The sequence below is a fragment of the Dasypus novemcinctus genome, chromosome 11, assembly GCF_030445035.2.
Source record: "Dasypus novemcinctus isolate mDasNov1 chromosome 11, mDasNov1.1.hap2, whole genome shotgun sequence".
Classification (NCBI taxonomy): Eukaryota; Metazoa; Chordata; class Mammalia; order Cingulata; family Dasypodidae; genus Dasypus; species Dasypus novemcinctus.
In genome coordinates this window covers 27,403,509-27,425,786 of record NC_080683.1, presented here as the reverse complement: position 1 = coordinate 27,425,786, position 22,278 = coordinate 27,403,509, and the positions used below count along the sequence as shown (strand labels likewise).

General features: G+C 35.8%; 1 protein-coding gene across 6 annotated transcripts in view; it reads right to left on the bottom strand.

Moving 5' to 3' along the window:
• Window positions 1–22,278, bottom strand: part of MLIP (muscular LMNA interacting protein) — a 266,818-nt gene that overhangs the window by 8,321 nt on the left and 236,219 nt on the right. For 4 of the 6 annotated variants that reach the window (XM_004475365.4, XM_004475367.4, XM_004475366.5 and 1 more), the window contains one exon: window positions 21,295–21,498. The exons of the other annotated variants lie outside the window; for them this stretch is intronic. In XM_004475365.4, coding sequence (XP_004475422.1) covers window positions 21,295–21,498 — 204 coding nt within the window. The remainder of the gene's footprint in view (window positions 1–21,294; window positions 21,499–22,278) is intronic. 6 annotated transcript variants of the gene reach the window in all.

Sequence of the window (22,278 nt, the reverse complement as noted above, 5' to 3'; positions counted from 1 at the left end):
CAGCTGAAAGCTTCTACTTTCTCCTGATCATTAGTGTCTCCTGAGATCCTAAGCATGGCTTTGGATTGGACCCTATGTGCCACTTCAAACCTCAAATCCAAGTAATTGGTCCTGGAGACAGCAGACTTTAGTATTTCTAGGGTAAGTGGTATAGAACCAATATGGATCACAGGAGCTAGTACAATGTCAAATCTCTATTCCTCTGGCTTCCTCAGATAGAGAAGGAGAATATTCCTGAATTTTGAAAATATTCTCATTACTCTAATGTTTACTTGAAATTGGAAAAGCATTTGAATCATTGTGGCCAACTTTACATTCCATTCTTTCTTTCCAACATAGGTATTCATCAATTTAAGTTCATTTCATTTTAAGTTCAAGGCATTTTAACCTTGGATCTCAAAAACTATGTGATGATAACCTTAATCAATAAGAGAACAGAAAATGACAGATCCAAGTTAATTGGTAATCTTCAAATTATTTGTATTTGCCTTTGGAATGCTTTCTTCTATTTCTGGTCTTTTATCTCAATAGTTTGCAATAAAATGTGATGTTAATATTTTAATATGAAATATAGATAGGTATTTATTCATAATCATTTATTGTGTGTTCACATGATAAATTATATATATGTTTACTTAGGTTTTAAAACTCAGTGAGGTGGGCACTAATGGGCCCTGTTCCACAAACAAGGAAACTAAAGCACCGAGAAGCTGAGTAACTTACTCAAAGTCCAGAACTAGTAAGTGACAGCCAGGTTAGAATTAGACAGTCTCAAGAGGCTATACTCTCAAAGCAAGCAAGTATGAAGCCTGGGACAATCTGCAGAGGAGGAGAGAGGAAACACAGACAGAAAAATGGGAAGGGAGGAGCGTGTCATTTAGCAAAGAGAAAAGCCACATAAAGAAAGGCAAAAAGTATCCCCTTCAGAAACCAGACGCAGTTCAGGGGTGGCTTGTATAGCTATGAAAGACCACGCAGGAGACACAATACAATGGGGCTTCCATGTCAGACAAGGAGTCTAGGTGCTATTTGCTAAGCAGGGACAGTTCATTGAGACGCTTTAAGTAAGCAAGGGTCACGGGTGATAACATGTTTATTTTTTAAAAAGGCACTGTGGTTGATGTGCAGAAGAATTGCGGTCAGGGAATTTTCAAAGATATTTAAGTTATCATTTTGAGAGAGAGAAAGAAAAAAAGGAAAAACAGATGAAGGTTTAAATAACAGTGCTGTAGAGAATAGACTCAATTCTTTCTGGAGGATGTGCAAAGAAACAGCAAGTACACAAGTCAGCATAGTGCTGATTATGAAAGAAAAATTGGGAAAAAATGATCATAATCAACACAAGAGGACAAACTTGAATGCAGAGATTGAGTAATGCATAAGGACTAAAGATGTCAAGTAGGGAGGATAATAAAACAAGGTATGAACATCCTCTCAGTTAAAATGGAAATGATGAAACTAAAACATTAAAATAAATCCTCCTTAGGTGAATGGCATGCTATTCAGTAGTTAATACTGAAGGACAGATGGAATCATCCAAGGCTATTTATTTGGTTGTAAGTGTTCTGCAGAACAAATTATTATTTTGCTTCAAAGAAAAAAAGTAAGTGACAAGTTGCTAATTTTGTCATCAGAACATTATTCAGTATAGAAGAATCAATGAAATGGAATGATCAGGTAACATTAGACAAAACACACTTTTTTCCTGGATGGAAACTCCAGGACCAGATATTGTACAACAAGATTAAGGAGACCAATATTCACTTACCACCATTGGGTAATCAACAAGTGGTATTGAGACAGGCTAGTTTAGGAAATGGGAAGAAAACCCACTGAAAAACATGCCGTGAAACACATGGAATTTCACTTGGAAATCCTCTGATGGAAAGGCCCCCACCAGAAAGCTGCTGGAAGATCCCAGGAGAATCCTCCATTTAGAGTGGGATTTTGTCCCAGCTCAAGGAAAAGTCCAGGATAGTCTCAAGGAACCTTATCACTGCCAAACCCACACACCCCCAGGGGAATTGATAGGTGGGGTAACCAATCAAAACAGCAAACAATTGGGACCCCTCCCCCGAACTTTAACAAAGGGAAGAATAATTAATAGCTTAAAAAGCAAGCACAGAGGCTAAATTGGCCCTTCTCTCCTTCTCTACCATATGACAAGTATACCTAGGAACCCATAATCTGTTATTTTCTCCCATTTCTATTCTCATCTCTCATTTCCTTAATAAACTACTGGACTAACTAAACCAATATATTCTTAAATTCTTTCATGTAACATGGTCAGGAACCTAGAGGAAATCCGGCAACAGTATTTGGATAAAACTTTCACTTGATTTTTATTACACTCTTGATCACAGCTGCCACAAAACTAATAAAAAGCCTTGTGAAGTGTTTGTTACCAGTGTGGGGTTTTTTCATAAATGTCACTGATTCTCCAGAGATGATACAACCTTCTCTAATGAAGATAAAGAGATAAAACTCCCTCAAGGCATTTGAGGAAAGGAGAATCCTACAACTAGAAGAAGGAAAATATGCAAATTGTCATTAAATCACTTAGTTTTTAATCTATTTGAGAAATGGTGCTTGAAGCTTTAGTTTTTGTGAAACATTACTCCTTTCTTGTGTGAAGAAGTGGGTTTTCTTGTCTGACAAAAATAATGAAGCTGAGGAAGTATTGCAAGAGTTTTAACAATTTAAAATCACCAGCAGGTGATACACATTTATTCAGAATTCCCTTCTTTGGGATGCTTTTCTTGTTGTTGGACCACATCATCATAAAAATCTCCACTCCATTTGCCTTTAATAAACTGTCTGCTCTTCTTTTGCTGGTCCACTTAGATTTGTGAACTACTCAAATTAGAGTATTTCTTTCTTAGTAAAAATCTCTCAAAAGTAAACTTTACAGATACCTGTATAAGATACTCTTTATTTCACAAGTATAAAGTTGCCATTAGGAGACCATAAGCCTTAGGGGTCAAGGATTACATGTTAGTCATCTTTTGGTCTTCCGGACCAGGCACAGAATAGACACTAAATGGATCTCGAATGAATAAATTGTAAAATGGAAAAAGGAAAACAGAGAAAAGAAAGAGGCTTTTCTAGCTTGCTAAATTAAAGAAGCCTGAATTAGTGAAGAATTAGGAATGGTTTACTGCATTCCTAAAATTATTTTCATTTACACAAGGCTTTGAAAACAGAGTCCTTGAGCTAGAACTCTTACACAAATGTATTGTTTGGCCCTCATAATTCTTCTCCTTTATAAAGAATTGAATTAATTGTCAGTATTTAAATTCAGATTCTATATGCATGTTTATATTTCTGGTTTCTCTTGGATTGTTCAACAGTCTTGCAACACTAGCCTGCTGTCATGTAGATCTGAGTAGCAGCCTGCTCCTTTTATGAACCTAAAGATCTCCATGTGGTATAGTCCCCATGATTACTACTTGGAGAAGGCCAAAGTTCAGAGGTCATCTCACACCATAGCACCCATTCTCATTATCATATATATATTTGGTTTGCTTCATGCATTCCAGGGACCTTCCTAACCAAACAAAGCATTTTGATTTGCAGTCTCTGATTCACAACATAACCCACTGCACAGGAAGTTCACCCAGAATCTTGGAAATTTAAAATTCGGACCCAGTAAGTCTGGGGGGAGGTCTGAGATGCTGAATTTTGAATAGGCTCTCAGGCAATGCCAATGCTAGCACAGGTTGAGTAGTGAGGACATGGGCAACATTTTTATTTAAATTAATGGAGTTGTTGTTTTTCAAATATTCATTTATTCACAACTGAAAGGAACTGCATTCAAAATATCCTAGTAAATTAAGTTGTACTGCTGTTGCATTATTAAGTAATTTAGGAGAGATATTTTTTGTTAAATACTTGCTAATGTGCCAGGTACTTTGCTAGATGTTAGTGATATAACAGTAAGAGAACAGATATTGTCCCTGCCCTTGGAGACTACAGTCTAGTGGGAGAGACAGATATTAATTATATATACAGAAAAATATAGATATAAACACAAAATAATATGTTAAGGAATAAAACTACAGAGCGCTATGAGGGTTCCTAATAGATAAATTTTACCTAGTCTGGAAGGATGAAGGAATATTTTCCCAAGAGGCTAAAATCAGAAGGATAATTCTCCTAATAGGGATAAGGGGTTTGGAGAGTGCATATTGGAGTAGAAGCTACGAAGAAATTACTCATAATGTGGTTGATGGAAGATAGTGAGAAGATCTGGAGTGGGTAGATGAATGAGTGGCAGGGAGAATATCAGGAACAGAGGCTCAAAAATTATCATGCAGGGATTTGGCATGCATGAACGCCACTTCTGATTCAAGAGAGTAACCCCTCGGCATGCCTACCAAATTAAAGGACACTTAAATATGTGTTTATATTATTTCCCAAAAAGTTGCCAAGCTGCTTAAGAATAGGGCCCATTATATCTTAGCAGTTGTCCATCAAACATTAATTGATTGAATTTATTGCTCAAGATCTTATGCCTTGGAACAAAACACGGGCAGTACTCTGAGTTTCTCTTTAGTGAGGGTAGCTCAGAATATGTGCTAAGAGGTAAAAGCCATATCCAATGACAGTCAGAAACATGCCACTTCTTTCAAAAAGAGAACTGACCACATGTCTTAAAGATTTAATCTGCATTAGCCTAATATATTAAAAAATATATGAGAAACATCAATTATGTAAATATTTATTTTTGGAATTTAAAAGTACAGTATCTATTTTTGTTGGTGCCCAAAGTTTACACATTTGACTAGGGAGCTAATACCCTATGTTACCTGGGGAAAATTACTTTCTCTCTGAGCCTCATTTTCCTCTTTAAAATCTGGACCCTAGTTAGTTCAATTTCAATTCCCCTTCTACTTGGATATTTCAATGGGTCTGTGATGCTTAAGTAAAAATCTCTTGATTGATAAATGACTGCTATATCAGAAAACAACTCTTGTTTTAGAATTCCCTATTCTCAGCAGCAACAGGGGTAGGATTTATGACTACAGCGATGGTTAAAATGAAGTCTCCATTGAATTCTGCTTGTATGAACTTTTATATACACTACCAAGTTTCCCAACAGTTCTCTTCTGTCAAGTATTATCATATGCTCATTTGGAATTTGGTAAACATTAGTTTTTTTATAAGCCCACAGAGCACTCAGTGTTGGATGCTGATCATTAATATTGTTGTATTGGAGTCTGTATGTGAAGAATACCAGTAATAACACTAAGGAAGTTTCTGCTCTGATTTCTGTGGCAGGAATTTTGCAATTATGTTTGAAAACCCCCAAGTTACGCTATTTTCATTCTTAGTCTTTTCCTCTTCCATCCTAGGGGACAGAGAACTGGGAGATATTAGAAACTTCTTCCCCAAAAACCACTCTCTAAAGCAGGGGTTCTTAACAAAGGGTCAGTGAGCTTGAACTGAAAATTCAAAGAAACATTATTCCTGTGGGGACATGTTGGTGCGGGTGTGATATATTTATTAAATAACACACAGCATAGTGTCGCCTTAGTAAGGGGCCCGTGGTTTTTACCTCACTGGCAAAAGGGTCCATGGTACTAAAAAGGTTAAAAACCTTATCTAGAGAACAGTGTGTGGAATTCTTTTTCCCTCTCTGCTATGAGTTTAGCTTGTTTTGAAAACAAATACACCATCCTTGTGTTTACTTGCATTTTTCATCTAGAGCTGCTTCTTTCTCAAGTAGAAAACCACTTCCCTAGGGGGATTAACTACACCTCTACTTTTCTCAGTGCACAACTTCCGTGTTGTAATGAAGACAGAGAAAAATCTATATCCTAACAGCATTTTAGGACTCAAAATAAATTCCAGACACTGAAACCGGAATTGATAAAGAACCATATTTGTTGTTATCTTCCTTTCCTTTATCCTTTGAGGGCACAATTAATTACTTAGTACTACAGGCAAAACATCATTTTCGTTGTTTTCAATATCATATTACTCTAGTACAACCATAAACTAAATGTCTCCATTTCTTCAGGAAAGATAATGTTGGAAGATTTTCTTTTCTCCTCCTATTCTTTCTCTTATAAAAAGTATTAGCAAAATTATTCCAGTGTGACATATAATTAGAAAATGAACAGCTCTGTTTTAAGACTTACCACCTCATAAATATTTCTAATTCCTGCACCAACCTTAGTCCCATCCCAGCTCTTCCTGAAGAGAAACCAGTTATTTCCAAGTTGCAGGAAACCCATACCAGAATCTGTGAGTGTGTCAACAGCTGTTAATTGATGTATCCCTAGGATTTGGAAATGTTTCTCAAGAGGAGGATCAGGCATGACTAATGGGATCAAGCCATGTTCACCCCCTCTCCAGAGACCCTCCCAGACTCCACTCCACTCTCAGCAACCACTTCATTCCCAACACCCCTGCGCTGCGGCATCCTGAATGTCAGCGTATGAGAATGGGGAGAGGACAGATGCACCTAGGCCTGTATGTCTACAGTGAACTGAAAGGCCCCCTCCTGTACTGTGCTACTAGCCCTGTTTCCCTGGAGCGCAGCCCCTTTCCTCCATCTGTGCCTCTCCTTATCCATTGTTTCAAACGAGATTTCAGGAATGATGTAAGTTCCTAGTACTTTGCCATCTCAGTTATATACTTCTAAATGATCAGTACACATGTCGTTTTCCTCCCCACTCTCTTGCCCTAACTGCATGGTTTTGACAGGCCCTGTAATTACTTGATCCTAGATTGAACACATTCTGAAAGATTCTGACTCAGCCTTGCTTTCCAGAGTCTTGCTATAGTCTAAGATCTCCCTTTTGGAGACTCTGTCTTCTTTAACTCCCAGCACAACCAGGGAACTGCTCTGTTCTTCATAGAACCCCATGCTAACAGCCATGGTTAGTTCTTCATCTAAATTTCAAATAAAAAAAAAAAAAAGTGAGGTGTTCGCTGATTGCTAAGAACCTTATAGAAAAACTTTACAATATTAGCATGTTTCAGTTATTCCAAAGGATGAGGTCCTTAAAAATTTATAATAATAATGCTCATGAAACTACCAGATTTCTCTGAGATTTTTAAGATCTAGAATTTTATAAATGATAATAATGTCATACAAATGCCAGTACATAAAATATATTATCAGGTATACAAGGTCCCAGAATATTTGCCTAATAATGACCATAATGCAAACTTTCTTGGATCAATTACTCAAAGAAGAAAAGCAAATACAGAAGGATGCTGTAAGAGATATAGAACAGAAGGATAATAAAACCCCCTGTTTAAATATGCCATTGCCCTTTAAAAAGAGAAGAAAAGAGAGAAATTGTAACCATAACATACCAGAAATAAAAATCTGGAGTTGGACAATATCAACATGATTGGAGGTGATGGAAGGGGCCAAATGGACCTGTCTTACTAGGGGAATTTATAAATATTGATAGGCACACGGAAGCATGGATAAGGACCCTAAATTAAGGGTAACTATAACAAGAAAAACACAATGCATAAAACTGAAGCCAGTAAATAAAAACCACATCTCTCCAATGGAAAGCAGGAAAGAAGAGATATAGAATTACGGTAATGAAAAATGTGAAATAATATGCAGATTAAGCTCATGTAAATAAGATAATCATAATCATTAATTCAAAATCCAAAAGTGTGAGGTCAAAAAGAGACACATACCAACAAGAAGACTTAAAACGGCTGAAAATAAAAGGAAGAAAAAGATTTAGAAGTCCAATATGAACTGAAAAAGAGCTTGAGAAACAACCTTATCTTAAAAGGGATTTAGAAAACACTTTTTATAAGGAACAAAAAAGACAATGTATACTGGTAAAAAAAAAAATCAATGAGCAAGAGGATATGACCATCACAAATATATACACAAAATAATACAGCCTCAAAGCATGTAAGATTTTCCAGTGATTGACCTCTAATCCATTGAGAGTCAAAAGTGGCCTTGCACTTTGTTTAAATACCTACAATGAGTAAGAAAATGTTGAGTGTCCCAAGGAAGCCAAATAAATATTTATATACAACTTAAGGAAGGTCCCAATTAAATGGTCATCTCTTTCTTTCCCAAAAGAGATTTTAGTTTGACTCATCGAACATATGGACCATGTGGCTTATGTGAGGGCAAATGGGAATCATTACCTAATAGTTTTAAATGAAATGTCTGAGTTATACTGTGATCAGTCACATATGGGTAAACAAAAAATTTGGCAATCTTTAAGAAATTTGTGTTTACATTTTAGTGAAAGAAGTAAAATGGTGGTCATGTTAAACAAGATGAAGCAAAGAAGGAAAATTTCTCCCCAAAGTTTCAGAATAAGAGATTCCTTGACTATGTAATACCACAAGGTATAGATGGCTTTAGTTGCATGGAGTTAATTAAAATAACTGCAAAATAAAACAATATGATAAACAGTTTGAATTCTATGAAATTGATAAAATGATGTTTTTAGGGGTCAAGAACTGTTGAATAATGGCAATTTCCTGTGTTTCAACCTACTAAAGGGGCATTTTTAAATAATAGCATTGAATAAGTAATATCATTGAAAGAAGGATAGACCAGAACTCTGCCCAATGGTAAACAAAATATCTATTTTAAAAGTCTTACTTTGCAATGATAAAATAGTTCCATCAAGGTTCTCAATGTATTTCAAGGTAGGACTCACAGCTGCCCACTTTTACAGAAAATTGTCTTTAGCTAAGAATTGCCTCCAAACCCAGAATTACCCACCTCCACTCCCACCTCAACCTTAGCTCTCAGCCCATTGCTGACTGATAAGGACTATCAAAGTCATCCCCTTTGCCAAAAGGGGGGATAACTTTGCCTTTTATGCTTCAAAGCCCTATCCCCATGAGTCAGGCCAAGGCTAGCCTTTACTACTGGAGACCACATTTGCTCAGCTTTTTGCCCTTCCCCATCAAGATTTGCTCCTTCCCCTACAGGCTATTTTCTGAAGAGCATGCCTTCAATAAATCAGGAATACTTGCTCCTCTGTCCCAGGTTTTAAAGAAGCTGACCTAAGATTCCAAGAGATAAGAAGAGGAAGTGGCAGGAGAGTACTAGGGAATTCAAGTTCATTTTTCTCTTGGTCCCTGCATCTGAATGGGATGAAAATGGACCATAGCAAGTTTTCTCTAGTGCCTTTAAAACACAAGCATAGTCAATAAATTCCAAGGAACCAGTATGTTATTTTACAAGAGCTTTAAAAAAAATCTTCTTTCTCAAAGTATACTCTTCCTCTCTAAAAATGTCATCTAGCCCACCTCCTATCACACATCTCTTTCCCATTAGCAAATTCTTAATTTTTAAAAAGTATTTTGTTAAAAGTATTCCAATGAAAAATTCCATCCAACAATTGTATGTTCAATACCACCCAAAAAATGAGCTCAGGAACAGATGTCTTTGTCACTAAGATTAAGTAAAAAATGGAATTATGAATAAGAAATCAATTGTTCTCAGTTTCCTGGAGAAATTTAAGTCAATTGTCTTAAGATTAAATTAAAACCATTTTTAAAATGATAACTGGCAATTAGATAACCTAAAGCATGCCTGGATTCAAATGCTGGCCTGTCATTAAGGCCACTATTGTGCTGAAATGTTCTTCTTGCCCTCTATTGAGAATCTAGTGGAGAAACTAAATATGATTGATTCTTCATTTCGCAGAACTGCTTCACTTAAAATACTTGCTCATTGGCATTCATTTTTAATGTAAAAGTCCAATTAATTCACATCCAGCTATTTCGAACAGAATGTTTTTATGAACATGTTACACAAATGCATCCATCTTGAAAACAATTGGACACAAGCAAATTGTGCCCATGCTTGGGTTTCCTGAAAAATCTCAAAACATTAAAAACCCACGTGGAGTCTGATAAAGTATTTTCTTCTCCCATCCACCTCAAAGATTTTTTCTTCTACAGCATCTTAATAGTTATTCAAATCCCATTATCTCCAAAAATTGTTATACAAGTTTTAGAATTGAGAGAAAGGCAGTTTATCTCTATGATGACAGGAAATAAATTACCTGGGTTTATTCACACAGAAGAATTTCTAATTATGCTTACATAATTAGAATGTTTGCAGTTGGAACACAAACATTATTAATGAGGAAGATAGAAGAGGGTTTTGACTCCAATATTCAAGATGACATTTTTTCGGCAAATATGATTTCCTCAGTACATTTTTGTCAGGGAATTAGGTATATAGTGATTCTCTTAACCACTAACAACCTTTGGAACTGTGGTTGCTAAAAGAAAATTGGAGTATGGGGATAAAATGCAAAAAACATTGTATAGTTCATGACTAACCCAGGCTCAGCCAATAACTCAAGCTGGAACCTTGGGTATGTCACTTTGCAACATTAGCTTTCAGCTTCCTCATTTGTAAACTAAAGGAAGTTGGACAGTTTAGTGGCTTGTTCCAGTCCTGAATTACTGGCAATATGTGTGATCATGTGGAAGCCAGGGTGATAGTGATGGTGAACGTGGTGATTATGGTTCATTGATAGATTAGTTTCCTCTATTAAGTAAAATCAGCCTGAGCCCCAGCTTTTGAGCTAATTCTGTGGAATCTTAAACAAATTGTTTAAGCTTTCTAAGCCTCTTCGTGTGCAAAAGAAAGGGAATAACTCATCAAATGCAATGAATGTACCACACTAATGAAAGAAGTTATCGATGTGGGAGGAATGGGGGTGTGGGGAGTGGTGTATATGGGAACCTCTTATATTTTTTAATGTAAGTTAACATTTTGTGTGATTTATGTATCTTTTTCAAAAAAAGATACTAAAAATAATTTAAAAAGAAAGCAATAGTCAAAAAAAACCCTAATTTAAATGATCCTCCTGAAATTAAATTACAGCCTGAGAAAGGGAATAAAACCTAATTTAAATTATCCTCTTATAATTTATATAAAATACTGCCTGGAAAGTGTAATTTTAAAAAAAATTTTTCAGATATTAGTTTCTTTCTTACAAAATTTGAGGGACCCCTCAACTTTTTTCATTTTCTTCTGCCCAGTGCAGATAAGCTATTATGCCCAAGAATGTAAAAGTTGTCTAACAGCTTCAGTTCTTGCTCATTTCACACTATAGTTTCTGATTCCAATTGCTCCTTCAGTTCTCTGGCCTCCTTTCATTTTCTCAAGCTTGCCCTGCTCCTTTTCCTCCATCCTTGGAACCTCCCCTCCTGCTGTTCCCACTGACTGCCATGCCCAGCCCATGCTCAACCTTTGCTTCTTTTCACATCTCAGATGAAACAGCTTTTCCTCATTAAGTCTTTCCTGATTCATCACACTGGATCAGGGCCTCTGTTAATGAACTGCCTGGATATCTTCTGCATGGCAGTTGTCACAATTATCATTAAGCAATGAATTTTTGAGCTTATTTCTTTAATTTCTGTCCTTCCCAAATAGAAAATAAGTACCTGGCAAAGGCCATTATCTATATAGCTGCTTGCTTTCCAGGGCTGCCCGGATGCATACCCACTAAATCTTTGGGAAATGAATAAATCTTGTGCTTTGTTAACTTTCAGGCTCCAGGGTTCCTAGATTTCATGTTGGAAGAAAAAAAGAGTAGCAAAGTCTAAGCTCTTTGTCATTAGAAATAGAGAATATAGGTTATTAGTTAGAAAAGGTGTTTGCACCTTGAGCCAAATCATTTAACTTAGTGTTCATTTTCTCATTTTGAAGCTATGAACAGTTGTAAACTACTTTATCCCAAAGGGGTGTTGCTTTATTCTTGAAATATAATGACAAAAGATTTTTCACATTTTAGGTCTAAATATTTATAGCTTACATGAGAAAAACAAATTATTTCAAGACCCCTCTGGCTTTGAAGAAGTAGGTGAAGGTCAGAATGTCTTTAGATTGTCCCTTCTCCAGCTAAGACATAAGCTGATTTAACTTCTGTCATTTGATTTCTGCTAAAATATCAGAAGAAACTTCAGAAAAGAAATTTCCTTTCAGAGAAGGTACTAAAAGATTGAACTCATTTTTATATGCCTATCATATTCATATTTAATTTTATGTTGATTTCCATAGATTCACAATTATCTGAGTAGTAATACAACGTAAGTTGAAATGCTCTCAATATTAACAATATAAACTTTACAAATGTCCTAAACTTGAAAATAAATAAGAGATAAAATTGAGAAAAAGAAAGTGAATGAGGAAAGTCAACATTGTAAGACAGGAAGCTTATGGCTGAGGAAGCAGGTTCTGGAGGGCCCCTCCCCATCCTAACATGGAGGATTCTTTCCTTCCCCAGTCTCCCTGCCTTACCCACACAGTACCAACCACAGATAGCTTCTCAGAGGCCCCAGGATGGGAGTGTCAATCCCTAATATCTGTGATATCAAAACAAAAGATAATAGAGCCAGCTACCCATAGGTATTGACTGTTTGCTATTTCTCTCTCTCTCTCTCTCCATAATCCTTACATTGTGTATTTCTCATTCATTATAAACTTTGCTAGGTAGTTTTCTTCACTATTCTAATAGATAACCCGCCCTTATCTCGTTATAAGTTACACAGAAAAGACAGGGATAATGGGTGGAATTGGACTGAAAACACCTCCATTTTGCTCACTCTCTTCCCACTTTTTCATTGTAGGGAAAGTTAAATTTCCTCTTTATTCCTGATCTACAATCTCAAGAACAGCTGCTTGGAAGAGAGGCTAATAAAAACTGGTCAGTAAATATTCTGAGGAGAGACCATAAAGATAAAATACATTTCAAGTAAAATGCTTCAGCTTCCTGAAATATAAATATATTTGTAATATAGCAAAAATAGAATTTTAATATAAAGGACTTGTATTTTTAAAATTTCTTTTTATAATAAAAGTACTTTAATTTCTTAAAAAGTGAATCTTAAAAAAGTACATCTTGGCAGCTGTGGCATTTTTTCAAAGAGAAATGACTTTTAATAATTGAAGTAGTGCACAGGAAAAAACTACTTTCTGATTCAATAAGTCCATGAATCCTGAATATGTAAACACTCAAGCCCAATTGTAAATGTTAAAACCGCATGGGGACAATTTTGATTAAGAACTCAACCAACATATTATAACTTCCTCTAATAAAAAAAAAAAATCCTGTGACCTAAGCTAATAAATGCTCTATTTGTCAGTTGTATTTCCTTTTACTTATGAGGGGTTTTATGAGATAAAAAAATCAATTATAAACAAGCACTTATAAACTTAAAGCTATAAATATATTTCCCTTTTTATAATGAAGTTCATTTCCTTGCTGAATCATTAGAAAATTGAAAAGACAAAAAATGAACTTTATTAAAGGGAAAGCATAGAATTTTCAGTGAGGTTAAAACCTGGAGGTCACAGAGTCCAGTGGGCTCTGGAAGGTCTGAGATTATAGGCTCAGGAATTTGTACCTTTCTAAAGCTCCACAAATAATTCTGACACAATCAGCCCACTATGTTTCCTGTGCTAGAGTACTGGAAATAGAAAGAGTGAAGTATGTGACATTTACGTAATTAAAATGTGTACACAAAATAACAATGCAACTTTCAAAAGAAAATGTACAAACAAAAATATATACATATAGTTAGTAGGAATATTTGGATAATCTTTTATCAATTGTAACAATGCAAGGAATGGGTGGTGGGGTGGTATATACTATAGGTTATGGATGACTGCTTTGTAAATTCAAATTTTTAGAAAAATGTAAATATAAATAAATCTATAGAGATGGAATTAGATTAGTGGTTCTAAAGGGCTAGGGAAGGATAACAGGATTGAAAGGGACTGTTAAGGCATATGGAGATTTTCTTTTTGGAAAAAATGGAAATGTTATAAAACAGATTGTGGGGATGAATGCACAACTCTATGATTATACTGTGAGCCACACTGATTTTACACCTTGGATGCATTGTATGGTATGTGAATATATCTCAGTAAAATCACTTTTAAAAAAAGCAAAACCAAAACCAAAAGATATACAGCAATACCTTAGAATAGTTGCCTAAAGGCAGAAAGGAAATGGGAATAAGAAATGGGAAGTAAAGGGAATTTATATGTGAATTAATTTGAAAGCACTGAAGTAATGAATAAATAGGTTGTTATAAAAAAGAAAATGGCATTTAAAGTGAGAATAATGTCCTATTAATTATGTGGATGAATTATTTCTTCACCTTCATGAACCAAAACTCTACTAATAATAGCTAGCAAGCCGTAAAACATATAATACAGTAATTAAGAATGTACAAGTTTTACTTGCCCATATCACTTAATCCTGGTAACAATCCTATAATAAAGACTCAATTTTATTGCCATTTTATAGGTAAAGAAGCTGAATCAAGAGTGTGAATTATTATTTTTTCAAATATAGGCATAAAACAATTCATTGATTCAAAAAACTAATATCAGCAACTGATGTTGTCTCATAAGCAACGGTGCAGATGAACTTTAAGTTGTCTCTCTTCATGTAGGGTGACCCTAATACTGATCGAAGCAGGACAGGGGGATGAGAGGGAAACATAGAAAAATAAAATGAAATCAGATAATGTAAAAAATATTTATTGACTAAAATGATTTAATACATGAGTAGGCATATATAATATTTCTTCTTTAACATAAAACTCTTGAAAAAAAATTCTTTCTAAAATGTAGAATACCGCCTTTTGTATACTTTAAAAAATGGTTCAGACAAATCAAGACATGTGATCATTCTACATAGGAATATACATTTTTCTCCCTAAGTGAGAGATCTCAGGCTTGTACCAGCCTCTATCAGTAATTAGAGCAGCATGGGACTCTGCCAGGAAGAGTGGCAGCTGTCAGGGCTGAGAGGGATTCTGAGCAGGAAGAATTTAGGTGGAATTGATACCTTGTTCCTTGTGAAAGCTTTAGTGGAAGGAGTTTGTTTGTTTTTTTTCTTTTTTTAAGAGGCTGCCCCAGAGATAAGCACTGACATATTCCAATTGAAAGTGCTAGGGAAAGCTATGTTAGAACTCGCCCTCGCGTAGAAATAGAATTTAATAGCAGCACAACCAATGGGAGGATATAAGTGTAAAGAATTCAGCTATACTTCCCTCTTTCAAGGGACAGAAGCAGACTGAAATAAAGTGGTTTAAGGTCCCAAATGAGGCACAAGGATAATGTATTTTTAGAAAACTGAAAGTGAAATAGAATAACTGCACGGCCACAAACTGTGCTCCAAAATAATACGTTTTCTGAAACCTGAAAGTAGAGATATGCTCAAGACGGCTGTGAATTTTCTCCCAGGGCGTCTCTCTGTCTATGAAGATCCTTTCTTGATTGTTAAACTTCTCAAGCTCTCACTGTAAATAGAGCCCTCCTGCCTAGGAAATCCCTGCCCTGCTCCACCAGCAGATCAGAAAAGTCCTCCTGCCTGTGAAGCCTGAGTCCTACTGCTCTGCCCTGTTCTATTCATTGACTGGCCATGTACTTGTTGTAGTTGTTTGTAGTTGTGGTTGTTGTTGTTATTTGCTGGTGCAAATTGGCAGAATCAAGAGAGAAATGGGTAAGAGAGAACCCCCTTCTACATGGCCTATTATTGTGGTAAACAAAAGGAAGAAAATGGAGTTGGGATAAGAAAACAGGTAAAAATGTATCAAACTGAGAACTTAAGTTGGAATGTGAAAGTAGGCCAGAATAATTAGAATTTGGGGTTGACTTGGAAAGACAAGTAGATGTCAGAGATTATGAGAGAAAATGGAAGAACTGAGAAGAGGAAGAAGAGTTAAGTGTCATGGAAAGCAATAAACTTCTATTATATACTTTATATGCACATTATTTTCTTTAATAAGGCCAGGAAAGTAGTTGAGCCTCCTTTGATAACATATTAGTTGTGCCTAAGAATAGTAATCTTTCTAAGTGAACTTAATTTTCAAAACTAGAGGATGGAATTTACTAGGCCTTAACCTAAACAAGAACAAATGTGTTGTGCGTGATATTTTATATCTTTAAAGATTTTTTTAAAAAATGAAATAACTCTGCAAAATTGAGGAAAAATTACGTAATGACTAGGGAAGGGATAAAATTTTATGACAGCAACACCACACAACCAGACACACATTTCCTTGTACCCTTATTCTTTCAGCGGTGTGAAAGCAAGCATAGTCTTAAAGGAGCTAGAATACCTGATAAATAGAGAAAATACTCCAGGTTTTGATATGTAGAACCCTAAACTTTGAGTTGAGTCATAAACCTGTAGATATATCTCACTAACCACCTATAACGTCTCGGCCTGAAACGTTGTAGTGCCAGTCTCCAGGCTCCACAATGCCTGCTTCTGCTTCTTGACCTGAGGGCTCTTTCTGGGGATTGATGGCCTCTAGGCACAGCTGCAATCCTCAACTAATGAGTAACAGGACTTGGTAGATAGCATTCCTGCTTTGTCCCCTTTCCCCCATCTCAGATAGCCTAACTCCATGTGTTCCACATTGGCAACCAGAGTTCCCAAGTAAGATCAAGGTCCAGGTACCCAGAGTGGACGTTTGCTTGATAATACACCTTTTATTGGATGCCTACCCTTTCTCGTCTCAATTTCCTATCCCCCTAACTGGTGTTTCCTAGAAACACCTCTCAAATAAACTACTCTTAAGTGAATCAGTTCAGGAAAACCCAAAAACAGTTATCTGTTCTAAAGAATAAATATTCCTGAAGCTAGGATTAAGGTAGGGGGCAAGACTGTTAGATGATAATGTACATTACATCAGAAGAGTTTGGGGGTTCATCAGCAGAGTGGTCCTGTATCTCAATTCTTGGGCACTGTGGAGTTCCCTGTGGCAAAGTGGCAGGAACAGAAAAGCACAGAAGGATATGTAGGGCGTCTTTGCTGATGGTTCTGAGGTAGCCTCACAAAATTTACCTTTTCCCAACATGCAGGTAACAATTGTTTCCTATGCATGCTATAGGGGCATGGAAGAAACTGACCTAAAGCATCGAAGATATGTGGTGCAGGTTATGAAAAAAAAACAAACAAAAACAAAACTACGCATTAAATGTATTATAAAGAATGATGGCTGGAAACTAGACAGGAATGAAGACACTTCAGCAGATGCCAGAGACCACAAATAGCAGAAGAAGACCAGATGCCTCCTACTCCACATCTTACCCCACAAGTGCTCCCCATGCCAAGCACACCATAAGCCCCCTGAAAACTGGATGCAGTTGTCAACAAAAGGGAGATCCTCAATTGACTAAGATTATCCTAAATTATCAAATTGACTCTGATTTAGTTTCTGCCTAAAATAGAAATCATCCTATAATTATTCAAGCATCTCAGACTCCTAGTGAATAAGTTAGGTCATTTTAGAACTTACTCATCATTAACACACATTTATTGCCATACCTATGATGTCCAAAATTCCATATACTTCTAGGTGTCCAACATAGAAGGACACTAAGGCAATCACAACTTAGCAAAACACAAGATAACCTATAATATGAAGATGAATTTACAGGCAAGGATTAGAGATATTGAAAAAAAAATTCACTTTGAATTTTGAGGCATGGGGAAACATCACAGAGGAAGAAGAAGAATTTAGATTAGATCTTGAAATATGAAAATGGTTTGCCAAAGAAAAGAGGAACACATGAATGTATTTTCTATGGGAAGAATGCATGAGCAAATTGAACAGTAAGAAATTCCCAAGGCATGCCTGAAGGAAAATAAGTACAGAGGTTTAAGTAAAGTAGAATATTAATAAAAGTAATGTGAGATAAAAATATGGTAGACCTAATAAAAGAAGAATCCATTCAGCTTGGTAAAAAAGCATAACAGATGATTCAAGTTTTCAGTATGGAGACTGAGAATTGTGGTATTAATGACAGAAGTAGGGAAGCCAGAGCAGAAATACTTCGAGGGGAAATGAATGATAAGTTTGAGGTGACAACATGACATCCTGTAGGCAATGATAAGCAAAGAACTGAAAGTATGAAACTAGATCTCAGTGGAGAATGCAGAACTGCAACTGTGGATTTGAGAATTATTGATACTAAGATAATCACTAAAGAATTTAAGTAGGATGAAATATCTGAAATGAGGTAATTTGAGAGAAGAGGTCAGAGGAGGAAGTATCCACAAAGTAAACAAAGAAGGAGTAGACAGGGAGTAGGAAAGTACTTATAATCTAAAATCCAAATGAGGAGAGAAATTCAAGGGTGAATGTTCAACAGTATTAATTGCTACAGAGGAATAAAAGAAATGAAGGACTGAGAAAACCCAGCTGAGTTTACTGACAAGCAGTTATTTTGGTAGAGTGGTAGAGGTGAAAGTCAGAATGCGTTCAAGAATATGTTAAAGCTGTTTCCTATTACAAGGAGACAGTGGCCATGGTATTTGCTGAGGGCAGGGAAAGGGAAGAAGAGATGTGATGTGGGGGCACTTTTGGGACTTGGAGTTGTCCTAAATGATATTGCAGGGACAGATGCTGGACATTATATATCCTGCCATAACCCACTGAATGTACTGGGAGAGAGTGTAAACTATAATGTAAACTATAATCCATGCTGTGTAGCAGTGCTCCAAAATGTATTCATCAAATGCAGTGATTGTGCCACAATGATGAAAGAGGTTGTTGATGTGGGAGGAGTGTAAAATACATCACATATATTTTAATGTAATATTTTTTGTGATCTATGTATCTTTAAAAAAAAGGCAATTATATTAAAAAAATGAGTACGGTAAAGAGTGAGTTTGTAGAAAGGTAGAGGAGATAATGACTATTTACCACCTTGAGAGAAAGAACGTCTTAAAGTTGCTAGATGTGCATCAGCAATATCTAGAAAAATGAGAGGGGTAGTACTCATTTTTTTTCTTGAGGTTCTTGCATACACAGGGAGCAGTCTGGTGGAAAAAGTCTAAAGGTTCCAGAAAGGAACAGTAATGATAATCCAGGAAGCATTCGTAATAGTAATATTGTACTCTTATGTGGTTCTTGTTATGTGCCAAGTTCTGTTCTCAGTGCTTTACCAGTGTTAAAACATCATATCCTCATAATTCCCTATTAAAGTAGGTACTATTATAATCCCCATTTTACAGATGAGTAAATGGAGGCACACAGAAGTTAAATATCACCACCTAGAAGAGGTGGGTCCAAAAAATGAGCTCACAGACTGGTACAGATACCATGCTCTTATCCACTGTACGATATTACTTTTAAGGATTAAAAAGGGAAGTTAGGGGAATGACTCCATTCAGGAGACTGGGGGAAAAGGGAAGGTGAATATATTCATTTATTTCAAGAGGGAAAGGAAAGTGCATGAGCATCATAATATGCTATAACACATCATATGGTAGAGTTATAACTTAAAAGTAAGAAAAGAGGGCAGAGTTTGGGGTAAGGACATAAGATAGGAAAAGTTAGGCAAAGATTTAGAACAGGCAAGGGCACGCAGAAGATTCAATAGAAGAATAAAACCTGTTGAGCAGCTTCTGAAGTCCCAGTTGATGAGGAAAAGCCATGAATTAGTAAATCAAGTCAATACAATTCAGTGTGGCTTTCTAGGGGCAAAGGTGGGAAGATTTGAGTTTGGGAATGAGTCCAGCTGGTAAAGCTGTAAGGCCAGGATTAAGAACAACTTTAGGGTATTAGATAGAAGCTAATTTAGATGTCAGATTATGTTTGATAATTCCAGGCAAGAAGCTATTTCAAGTAAAAAAGACAAACTGAGAAAACTTAGTTTGCTGTTGGCCCAATAGCCACAACACAAAGTTTGTAAACATAGATATCAAATAGAGTAATTCATATAATTTAGCAGAATCAATTGAGATGCAAGACTAAGAAACTGAGATTTTCCATCAAGAAATGTCATCTTACTATATACTTTTTATTTGGAGTGTGGGGAAGGATGTGAATAGCTCTTTGATCAGTATTAAAAAATCTCCGACTCTGAAAGATAAAACCTTTTATGAAGATTATTAGATTGAAAATAGTTGTCCAATCCCAATTGATTTTTGTCCTTCACAGCCTGACCAAAGGCTAAAATACGGATGGAATAGTGACAATTTCAGAAAACACCACTTGCATATCAAAAGAATGAGCTGTTTAATGTAATTGATAACTACAAAATACAACCATAATCATAGCCTAGATGATGGTTTTTAGGAAAATGATTATATTATTATCAGAATTATCAATTCCAATAACTAAGTGGATTACATAGATGCTGGCAAATGTTAAAACAGGAAGAATGTCAAATAATATAAAATCACTCTTAAATATTATACTTTCCCAGAAATACTTCTTTTTTCTAGACCAAGAATAAGAAACAAAGGTCAGAAAAATGTCATCCTGAACTTTTTGCAAAAACATTTCGCTGACAGAAGATGAATATTTTAAAAGTTGTTTCATGCAAGAGAGATTATATAGTCATGATTGATGCTATTAAATATAAAAAGTGAATTATTCCCCTATAGTAGGATCAAATATTTAGATTATTGTTTGTGTTGAGACTGCATTTATGAACGTTTTCCCTAAAATTGTCAGGACCTAAGGAATATTGTTTTATTACATTCTGGGCCATATAGCCTTGATCAATTCCCAAATATTTAGGTATGTTTCATTAGATGTGGAGGATTTACTAAATAAATGCTTTTAAACAAGATTATGAATTTTACAAAAAGATTTGACTACAGGTTGATTTTGACCAGCCAATTCTTCTCAGAAATTTTTAGGGTCTAGTACTACCAGCTAGTTCAGACTTATGCAAATGCTCATGGGAGCGAAGGGATCTTACATATGAGCACTATGTGATATTGACAGCTTACTTCTAATCTTAATAGAACGTTTTTTACTGCATTCCAAAGCCAACTATAAATAATTTTTTCACTTGCTTTATTTATTTTCTATTATGTATGCTTATTTCAGGTACTGCATTTTTTTTCCATATCCCTTTACATTATGAGGCATACAGGCACATTTTTAAATAAAATTTTAATTTTACATTATGCATACCTAAAGTATCTTTAGTCATTGACTGCAATTATAAGTGACTCATTATCAAGTCATTGTTATTTAAAGATGCTTATCAAGAACACTGAGCCAAGAAATAAAGGCACTTCATAAGCTCTGGGGATATTTCTTGGTATTTTTACCTTGGGATTAGTACACAAAACAATGATAAACACAAATCAGAAAATGGCCTTGACAGCCAAAATCAATCTTTATGATATCCCAAGAGTAATTTTTACTCAATGTATTTAAAGCAAATTTAAATATGCTTAATATACATTACCTCCACATTTAAGTTTAAAAATTATGTATAAAGGAGATTCACAGCACAGAATAGTTCCCATTTCAGCAGGGAATTCTCACCTTATTATATGCGTTGTGACTGAACAGGGTATGAGAATTCTCCTGTTTATCACTCAGTGAGAAGGACAAATGACTGAAGGGTCCTGGGGTAAAACAGTCAGCATGTAAGAGGGTCTGTGGATGCAGCAAGGACTTAGCAGGAGGGTAGAGTTTAGTCTGATATAAAGGATGGAGAGAAACAGCCTTGTGAGGAACTGTCACATCCTGGGAAGAAGAAAGGCATAAAGAGTATGTTAGTGGATGAAATTAGGTCTAAATATTACAGAAGTTGTGCCAGAACCTCGTCGTAGTCAGAAGAAAAACTTTCCTCATACATGGGCTCCTCACAAGACATCTGTTTTCATAGTGTATTATTTGTCTCTTCAATAATTCCTTCTAGTCACCCCCCCCCCCCATCTTCAGCCTCTTCTGCAAAATAAAACAAGAGCCTGCGCACTATCCTAAGTTTGCTATTTTTGCAAGTATTTAGGGAATGGATGTTTCTAGAAAGGAAAAGATCCTACCTCAAAGCAGATAGAATGGGTTAGAAAATTCTTCATTGGAATTGGTAGCCTTGGAAATTAATTTAAGGATGGTTATAATTTTGTCAGGAAGAAATTGGGAGAGGAAAGTGAAATGTTTATGTGTGAGCAGAGAAGCAAAGAACTCACTTAGCTCACAGCACAGTAAGTTACCCAGTGGGTTGAGTATGTGCAAGGGACAAGTGAGAGGTAGTCTGGAGAGAATGAAAGAGGTCTTGAATTCCAGGCAGTGTGTTACTGTGAAAAGAAACTGGCAGTGAAGCAGATAGATGAGTTTAACTATAGTGAAGAGAGGTAATGAGGCCTTAACTAGAGTGGGTCTGTGACCATGAAAGAGGATAAATGAAAAGAACTTTGAGGAAGTAGGAGCTAACTAAACGAGACAATAAATTATGTGAATGGAGCAAGGAAACCAGAAGAATAGGTCTTGAGCCAGTAAAGAGATGTTGCAAAAAGGGTCTAC